Here is a 9,873-nt window from a genome sequence, read left to right as displayed (position 1 = left end):
GGTCATTGATTCGAACTCTCTTCTCTCATTTCCTTTGTATATATGGACATATCAAAAAAAAAAAAAAAAAAATCACTTGTATAAGGATATAAGTTCAATTTGTCCAAGATATTTCTCGTAAAAATCACTTCAAAGCAAATCTAGTACTTCTTTTAAACATATCGATATAAATACTCATGGTTAAACTTTCTCTTACTACAATCTAATAATTTATGGCCACAATTTGTGCGGTTTTTTGTAGCAATGTGTGGCCGCGTACGTACCCTTCCGCCAATTAACCAGGAACATTCAGTGTAACATAGTGATGATCATTATCACTTTCAAGCAAGCTTTACTTAAGCTATTGCGCCTCCATATCAAGTAATAAAATTGAGCTCATACTCTTAGATTTATTTTTAACTAATATTTTTTATTTGTATAAAAATGAGAGAAAATATAAAATTTTAAATTGGAAGTGAGCCACTCCCAGGGGTGTAAACAAGTCGAGCTTGAGCGAATTTTCCTTATTTGGGATCGACTCATTTAAATTTTATTCAAGCTCGAGCCAAGTTCAAAGACGAGCCAAAAAATTGAACCCGGGTTCGAGCTCATAATAAGTCGAGTTGAACTGAGAGCTGGTTCTTATATTTAATTTAATTTAATTTTTGTAATTAATTAATTTATTTTTATTATAAATTTAAACTTCAAGTACTCCTAAGTAGCTCAAGAAGTCAACTTGCATATGAGTATTTGCTTAGCATGGTTAGCCAAGTATAAAGCCTAAGTCAATGCAGCAAAGCACTTGGTTTCGAAGAGAGAGGATATGCACCATTTTATAATAAAGGGATGCTATTAGAAAAAAATAATAATTAATTTTTAATATTAATATGAGTAATTATGTGAACAACAACCAATTTGATCCTTATACGAGCTGATCATGAGGCTAACCGAATCGAATCGAGCTTACTTCGTTTAATATTCAAACCACTATTTATGTTCACGAAACACCTCATTTAATAATCGAATCGAGCTAAATATAGGAATTAGAGATATGAATCAATGCATTTGGGTTAATTTGTTGAAGCTTCAACCCTATTTAGGGGAATATCTAAATTTGGACAAATTCCGAGCTTTATCGCACCAAAAAAGAAATTGTTTTGCCCTAACTGCGTACAAATGTAATAGAGTAATGTTAGAAGGTTTTTTTTTTTTTTTTTTTTTTTTTTTTTTTTTTTCAGATAATGAATCATGGGATTTGGCAATCGACGCTGGATGAGGCTCTTTCTTCGGCATTCGATTTTTTAAAGTTGCCAGCCGAATAGAAGAGGAAGTTGATGTCTAACGACGTTCATAAGCGAGTGAGGTATGGGACGAGCCTCAAGGATGGGATTGACAAGGTCCAGTTTTGGAGGGTCTTTCTTAAACATTATGCTCATCCCTTGGAGGACTGGATTCGTTCATGGCCTACTAATCCACCAATGTACTTCCTCTCACTCACCCTACTGCTATATATATTTTTATTTTTATTTTAGGGTTAAATTCACTTTACCCTTAAAGTTTCAGGAGTTTTTCAATTCAAATCTCAATGTTTAAAAATTGATAATGTGCTCTATAATATTTCAAAATTTTGTAATTTATACCATCCATTACTAATTTTCATCTAATTGGAAGGAAATCATCCCACGTGTGTCTCGCGTGGAATTTTGATGTCATCTATTCTAATTTTGCATTTATTAAAACCTATGAAATTACGTAATTACCCTCAATTTCATAGGTTTTAATAAGGGTAATTATGTAATTTTATAGATTTTTAATGAGGGCAAAATTAGAATAGAGGGCGTCAAAATCCCACGTAAGATGTATGTGGGATGATTTTCATCAAATTAGACGGAAATTTGTAACGAAAAGTCTGAATTAAAAATTTTTGAAACATTAAGGGGGTATATTGCCAATTTTTAAACAATAGGATTCGAATTGAAAAACCCTTGAAACTTTAAGGGGTAAAGTGAATTTTTTTCCTTTTATTTTATTAAGTGTATTTCTGTTATTAATAAAATTGATAATTTTGATAGTTTGAGGAGATATGGCCAATTAGGTGGTAGGTCGAGGTTAAAGGGACTTTTCCGATATATATATATATTGTTTTATCTCTGAATTTCAAAATTTTAAAAATAATTTCTACCGGATCTTTGTAGGAGATACCATACCAAAACTCCGCCTTTAGTCGCATACTCGCATGATGTCAGCTAAAATGTATTCCTCTGACTTGTCGGTTAAATTGTAGTAATGTCTCATTTTGTTTTTTCTTTTTATGAGAGAAAATGAAATGGAGAAAATTTGGTCCTTTATTTATTTAAAAGGGATAAAATTGTTTTAAAAAGCAAATGGCAATTTTATCCTTATAAAACTACCTACTCTTCATTTCATTCGCACTGGAAAATGGAAATCCAATTCTCTTTCTCCCTAAATTGTATTCTTCTTACTTGGGGGATTTGTTAAGAGTTTTCCTCTAAAAGTTAGGGAACAACTCTTCTTTATTCATTTGAAATGGAAATAGAGATGATATCCGGTGGAGGGATAAAATTGTTTTAAAAAGGAAGTAAAATGACAATTTTATCCCTCTAAAAGTAAGGGTTCAGATATTCTCAATTTTATTTGAAATAAAAAGAATCTGATTATCTTTCTATTTTTAACACAGCCCAAAATGTATTCCTATGGCTTTGGAGGATTTGTTAAGAGTTTCCCGAAGTTTAAAATTAAACCTAAAGTTTATGGTCTTTTTAGGAAATATTTCCTTCAAAATTAATTGTGTGCCCCCCTCGGGCATATATATATATATATGTGCCATGCTCTGATGATCTTTGGGTAAAAGAAGAGTGTCATTAATTCTCAGGGAAAAGATGGGAAATTATTGTGCGGAGGTGAGGAAATTAGGCTTAGAAATAATGGGAGCAATCACTGATCAGAGCTGACACAGCCTAGGGCTGCCGCCACATTCCAACTCCTGCGCTGCTTAACCATACTGCTCCAGAGCTCGCCGGGCCTTGAAATCATTGACACAGAGGACGGAGCATGGAGAACTGTTCCGGTGCTCCATGGTGCACTGCAAGTGCATGTGGGTGACCATCTTGATGAGGTGCTCAGCAATGGCTTGAACAAGAGTGTGGGGCCACACTCAACTCTGAGAAGAGACTAGAATCTCCATTGCTAACTAGGCTGCACAGCCTTGGCATGGATGAGATTATGGAGACTACTGCCGAAGAGCTTGTGGATGAAGAACATCCAAAGAGGTATAAAAAATGTAGCCTCAGAGATTTTCTGAATTTTCTCTCCGCGAATGACATTGGAGAGGGAAAGAGTTTCATTAATACCCTGAAGATTAAGAATTAATGTTTTTGTATTTTTTCTTCCTCCTCTGTTTTCCTCAATTTGTGCGAAGTCTTATTTTATGGGATCACTCTTAATAAAAAAACATATAAATATACTTAACCACTTGAAGGCACAATCGTGACATCTCAACATACACTTCAAGGAGTAGTCCAATCGGCTGTGAACCACACCTAATAAAGCGTAGGTGATTAGTTTGAATCCCCCTCTCATTCCCTTGTGTGGACATGTAAAAAAAAAACACACATTTGTATAAAGATATAAGTTGAAGTTGTCCAAGACATTTCTCGTAAAAATCACTTCAAAGCAAATCTAGTACTTCTTTTAAACATATCGATATAAATACTCATGGTTGAACTTTCTCTTACTACAATCTAATAATTTATGGCCACAATTTGTGCGGTTTTTTGTAGCAATGTGTGGCCGCGTACGTACCCTTCCGCCAATTAACCAAGGAACATTCAGTGTAAGTGTGTAACATAGTGATGATCATTATCACTTTCAAGCAAGCTTTACTTAAGCTATTGCGCCTCCATATCAAGTAATAAAATTGAGCTCATACTCTTAGATTTATTTTTAACTAATATTTTTTATTTGTATAAAAATGAGAGAAAATATAAAATTTTAAATTAGAAGTGAGCCACTCCCAGGGGTGTAAACAAGTCGAGTTTGAGCGAACTTTCCTTATTTGGAATCGACTCATTTAAATTTTACTCAAGCTCGAGCCAAGTTCAAAGATGGGCCAAAAAATCGAGCCCGAGCTCAAGCTCATAATAAGTCGAGCTGAACTGAGAGCTGGCTCTTATATTTAATTTAATTTAGTTTTTTTAATTAATTAATTTATTTTTATTATAAATTTAAACTTCAAGTACTCTTAAACAGTTCAAGAAACTAGTTTGCATATATATGAGTATTTGTTTAGCCTGATTAGCCAAGTATAGAGCATGAGTCAATGCAACAAAGCACTTGGTTTCGAAGAGAGATGATATGCATCATTTTATAATAAATGGATGCTATTAGAAAAAAATAATAATTAATTTTTAATATGAATATGAGTAATTATGTGAACAACAACCAATTTGATCCTTATACGAGCTGATCACGAGCCTAACCGAATCGAATCGAGCTTACTTCGTTTAATATTCAAACCACTATTTATGTTCACGAATCACCTCATTTAATAATCGAATCGAGCTAAATATAGGAATTAGAGATATGAATCAATGCATTTGGGTTAATTTGTTGAAGCTTCAACCCTATTTAGGGGAATATCTAAATTTGGACAAATTCCGAGCTTTATCGCACCAAAAAAGAAATTGTTTTGCCCTAACTGCGTACAAATGTAATAGAGTAATGTTAGAAGGTTTTTTTTTTTTTTTTTTGTCTTTTCTATGTCACTTTATAAATGACGTGGCTTTTAAAATTACTATTAAATTTTAATTAAATAACAATTACATAATTTTTTAAAAAAACACAAAAAAAAAATTAATAGAATTACTCCGCGCAGAAAGAAAGAGTAAAAGTGGTAGATCCAGTCAATGTATATATATTATGCCACACAATCACACAAAAAAAGGGGAGTCAAAGCAAACAAGAAACACGTACATGCATCACCCACAAACAGCATTCATATTCTTTTAGATAGGCACGTACCTATAACGTCCATTACTTTTCATTCTTCCATATTTTGTGTTTTTTTTTTTTTTTTTGTGTTTTTGTTTTTGTTGTTTTTGGCGAGGATCGGAGGAAAAGAAAAGGATGTATAGATCGGCGAGCTGGAGCCGCGTCTCGGAGGATCAGTACTTTATGCATGGGTCGTCACCGTCGCCTAATGAGCCGCAGAGCGGCCTGAGACGGACACCTTCCTCTGAAAACAACGAGCTGCCTCTGTACGACCCTATCGCCGAGTTGGCTAAGAAGGAGAGGGCACGTGTCAAGTTTGCTGAGAATGCCGTGCATCTTATTCCACTTGTCCTCTTCCTCTGCGCCATTACTCTCTGGTTCTTCTCTAATCCAGGTAAATAATATTATGGTGCCCGAATCCCAATTTTCTCTCTTAAGCTTTTAGATCCAAGAAAATAATATGTAATTTCGTTCTATTTTCTTTTGGTCTTTTTTGTCTTCTTTTCAATTATTTTTATATTCTATTATATATAGAATTCAAACAAAATAGGAAAATCCTATATATAATTTGTTCAGTTAATTTAGATTTGTAACATTAATGTTTGTTTTAATTAAGACATGATTTGGTGATTGGATCATGAAATAATGAGATCATGTCTGTCAAAAGAGCGGTTCTGTTTTGTGATTTAGCCATTTTTGTAATAATTAATAAAATCAGTTGGATGGTGAAGAAGTTGGTGTGATATTAATTTCTTCAAACACTACTATACCAAGAAAATCTATCATCAGCAACGACAAAACGTCACAGCTTGAACAGCCTAATCCAGATTAGAGCTCACGTGGCGGATATGCATGCATGTCATATTAATTATAAAACTTATTTTAGGGTTCATAATAGCGATGGATGGCATGCATGATGCATTTGTCATCTGGCCAATAGTTACCACGTTGTCTCTAATTTATTAGTCTCCAACAGAAAACATATATTTAAGTCTCTAATTTTTTTAAATATTGTTTTATTGGTTTTTTTTATCCTTACTTTGAAGGAGAGATAGAAAGAGGGAGAGAGAAATGAGATAAATAAAAAATAAATAAAACAATTACAAAGTTTAAGTTTATTGTAACAAAACCTTTTATTTTCAAGTGTATGCTGGAAGAGAAAAATAACTCATAGTAACTGGATTTAGCTATAAATTAATGGTCATTTAGAGCATATATGTTGGAGATGCTTGCCGGCTTCTCTTGACATTTCTCTTGCATAAAAAATTTCCGCTTTGATATTAGTAGAGATCGACGATCTTCCTGTCATCGCGAACGGGATATATTTTTGTAGCTAGCATTAACGACCACATTTGGGTCGTTGCACTAATTATCTGCAACGACTATTAAACATGTTACTGATAATCTATTATTAGTGATGACTTTTGGTTTGTCCCTAGTAACCAAAGTTTTTGTAGTGAAACAGGATTTATTATGAATCATCTCCAAGAGTTTTTTTTTGTTTTTTTTTTTGGCAAAGTAAGAGTCTGTTTTGGGTTGCCTTTGAGAAATAGAACTTTTAAGTCAAGAAGAACTTTTGGACAAAAGGCAAAAGCTTCATTTTTAAGCTTTTGCTAAAAGTGTTTTTTTTTTGACAATTTTTAGTTTTTTGGATCATTAAAAGCGCTTTTAAATTTTTTTTACTAAACGTGTACTTTTTTTATTCAAACAGACTTTTTGAGTGATAAAAGTACTTTTAAACCCCTCAAACGCAATTCCTAACATACCCTAAGACTTAATTAATTGATTATTCGGCTTATCTTTGCTGCCCATAATTAGCCACCACAATTAAAATTTTTGGATAAGTTTGGATTTGGTAAATCCAAACTTTATACATATAAGCATTTTTTTTTTCTTCTTCTTTTATTAATTGAAACATGTTTGTTTGTCATGCAGATGTAGATGTGGGATTTAAAGCGGATATGGCAAGAATCGAGGGATTGACACTTGATGGAGAATTCGACAATGATAGTGATGGTACTCAAACTGGAGTTTTACCCTTAATAGACTTATGGGACGATCACCAAGTTTCAAACAAATCCGCCAAGAGATTCAAATGAAGCCTTAATTAATTTCCATTTTCACTGGGTAATTAATGACGTACACTACTAGCTATGTGCTACCTGCATCATCTTGTCCAGAAAAAGAAAAGATTGGTGGTTTGCTTTTTTTCTTTTTCTTTTTTATTTTCTTTTGGAACCCATATTCAAATTTGTAGCACATAGCTTTAGACGATTTTTACTTCAAATTTGTTATGTGATATTTTATTTCCCATATGTTTTTTCTCATCTTCTTATATGGTTAAATAATTCGGAAAAGCTTCTTCTGATGAATCGATTGTGCAATCAGTGTCGCATTGCTCCCGGCGGGGCATTAAGGCACAATTTTAATGAGAAAATAGAATGACACCTTGTGTTGTACACTAAGAACTCGTTGGGGAGTGCGATTTTAAAAATTGAGTTTTTTAAATTGCCACTTTTTAAAACTGCACAGACGTTTGATAAAATATGTTAAAATCGCACATAATTTTTTCACGATTTTAAAATTTGCGTTTTTTAAATCGCAATCTTAAACACTCTAAAATTGCGATTTAGTTTAAAAACACACTCTTAAACGGGCTTTAAGATATCTTCAAAACCCACAATTTTTCTCAACAAGAATGGAACAACCCGCCTTTTTTTACACCATAATAAATTTCCCACAGTAACTTTTTTTTTTTTTTTTTTTGTTAAGAGGAGATTGACGAAGAGAATCACAAAAAAGGCAGATTTAAAGTTTGTGAATTTGTAAAATCTCACCTTCACAGCATGTCTAAATAGAGAGTGATGGACAAAGCTTTTACCCACCCCCTATCTTTTTTCTCGCGTTTAAGGTATTTGGACTCGGACAAAAATTAGCTACAAATTAGTTTATTGTTAATTCATACAAATTACTTTAATAAAGTGATATGTGCCCCTTAATATGTGAGAAACACATGTTATTATCCTTAATAACATGTGCTTCTTATATTTTTTTAATAACATTAATAAGAAAGTATATGCTTCTCACATACTTTAAAAACACAAAACACCTTATTAGATTAATGTTAGAAACAAATGTCACTTTATAAGAAATCAGTTTGTAACTAATTTTCTGTTCCCTGAGTTCCACATAGCTCTTGGACAATAGCGGTCAATTAAGCAAGTAATTAATATTGATCCCAATTCTAAAACAACATTCAGATTTTTTTGGGATAAATGCAAAGTGGTTGGCCTAAATTACAAATCGCTCCATGTCGTATCAAAATAAAATCAAAGGTCTCTAAAGTATGTCAAAAAAAAATAATTTAGTTTTTGAAGTCAAATTCCGTTAAAACATTTGATGGATTTCGTTAGATGCAACGTCAGTGCCAATAAAATAGCAACACATATCCATCTTAATAAAAATATAAATGAATAAATCTTAGAAAATTAATATTTTGGCTTGTTATAAGAGTTATTTTTGTCCTCTCGTGTTTTCAGATCAAAATGGCTCCGCCTATTTAAAATCATATATATTGGATTAATATATATATATATATATATATATATATATATATATATATATAGGCATTCTTTAGACATTAATTTTTTGAGACATTGATTTTTTGATTATCATAGTGTTTTAAAATCATGTCCCCAAGGAATAGCTCAATCGGCTGTGAACTACGCCTCATGAAGCAGATGTCACTAGTTCGAATCCCTCCTCCCCTTTCCCTTGTGTGGACATGTCAAAAAAGAAAAAGAAAAAAGTATTGAGCATTTCCATTGAATCAACCAATTATTAATGCATCGCCAACACGTGTGAAAGAGTGTTCTACTTTGGAATTCATGTGTAATTGTGTAAATCGATGGATTTAAAATCAATTATTTTTTTCCATGTTCCGAGCATAAGTATTGTTAAATTATCATTTGTCTTAATAGCTAAGCTAGTAAGAAATAAATTTAATAATTTAATTAATACTTTAATAAATATTATTTTAAATTTTAAAAAGTTTTATAAAATGAATTAACTTTTAAAAGTTTTCAGGTGATTTTTACTATATCAGTAAATTAGTGATAAATCTTTGAATTTTAATTCAAAAATAATTTAAAAACCTTTTTAAGAACAACAAAATTGAGTGTAAATTGCTCGAAATGAAAATCATACTTATAAGATAACGTACATTTATTCTCGAGGGGTCCATATCCAGATCCGTGCAAACCCGACCTTTTCGGTTTCGTCAGCGTCCACTTTCTTCATTTCTCATCTCTGACACCTCTTTCCCCTTCAGTTTCACTTTCACGTATTCCTAAGAACTCTTCTCTCTCTCCGTTTTCATTCGCCATTACCCGGTCTGACCGGTCTAATTCCGGTCGAGCTCTTCACTGATCGACCACCACCGCCACCAGCAGCATCGCAGTCATGAATCCTGAATAGTAAGCCTCTCCTCTCTCAATCTCCTTTTCTCGATTATTACAGCTTTAACCCCTGTTTGGTCGCCCAAAAAATGAAAAGGAATAGAAAAAAAAAAAATTTAAATCCGTTGGAAATGCAAAATTCTTTTCCATTTTTTTGTTTGTTTGTGCTTTCTGCTACTAAACGGTTGTGAATTTGACAATCTCTTAGATCTCTGGTGGTTTTGTGCTTTTTCACAGCGGTGGATTTGTAAATTCACCTTTTTTTTTTTTTTTTTTGTGCTTTCCGCTACTAAACGGTAGATCTCTGATGGTTTTGTGCTTTGTGAATTTGTAAATTAACTTTCTTTTTTGGTCTTTAGGAAATTAAGTTTGCCTTCCTGTTTGGTTGCCGACAGAAAGAAGGGGGGAAAAGTGGTTTTAGTAATGA

The 9,873-nt window shown here is 32.7% G+C and overlaps 1 protein-coding gene and 1 pseudogene across 1 annotated transcript; both read left to right on the top strand.

The window, feature by feature from the left end:
- LOC132191008 (2-oxoglutarate-dependent dioxygenase 21, chloroplastic-like) overlaps positions 1–3,369 on the top strand; it is a 4,694-nt pseudogene extending 1,325 nt beyond the window's left edge.
- Positions 3,370–5,070: 1,701 nt separating this feature from the next.
- LOC132190684 (uncharacterized) lies at positions 5,071–7,195 on the top strand. Its single transcript, XM_059605726.1, has 2 exons — positions 5,071–5,383; positions 6,925–7,195. Exons 1-2 carry the CDS (start codon positions 5,125–5,127, stop codon positions 7,086–7,088), a joined length of 423 nt encoding a protein of 140 aa, XP_059461709.1. The 5' UTR covers positions 5,071–5,124; the 3' UTR covers positions 7,089–7,195.
- The last annotated feature ends 2,678 nt before the right edge of the window (positions 7,196–9,873 follow it).

The sequence above is a fragment of the Corylus avellana genome, chromosome ca8 (assembly GCF_901000735.1).
Source record: "Corylus avellana chromosome ca8, CavTom2PMs-1.0".
NCBI lineage: Eukaryota > Viridiplantae > Streptophyta > Magnoliopsida > Fagales > Betulaceae > Corylus > Corylus avellana.
This window is presented reverse-complemented; position numbering and strand designations above follow the sequence as displayed.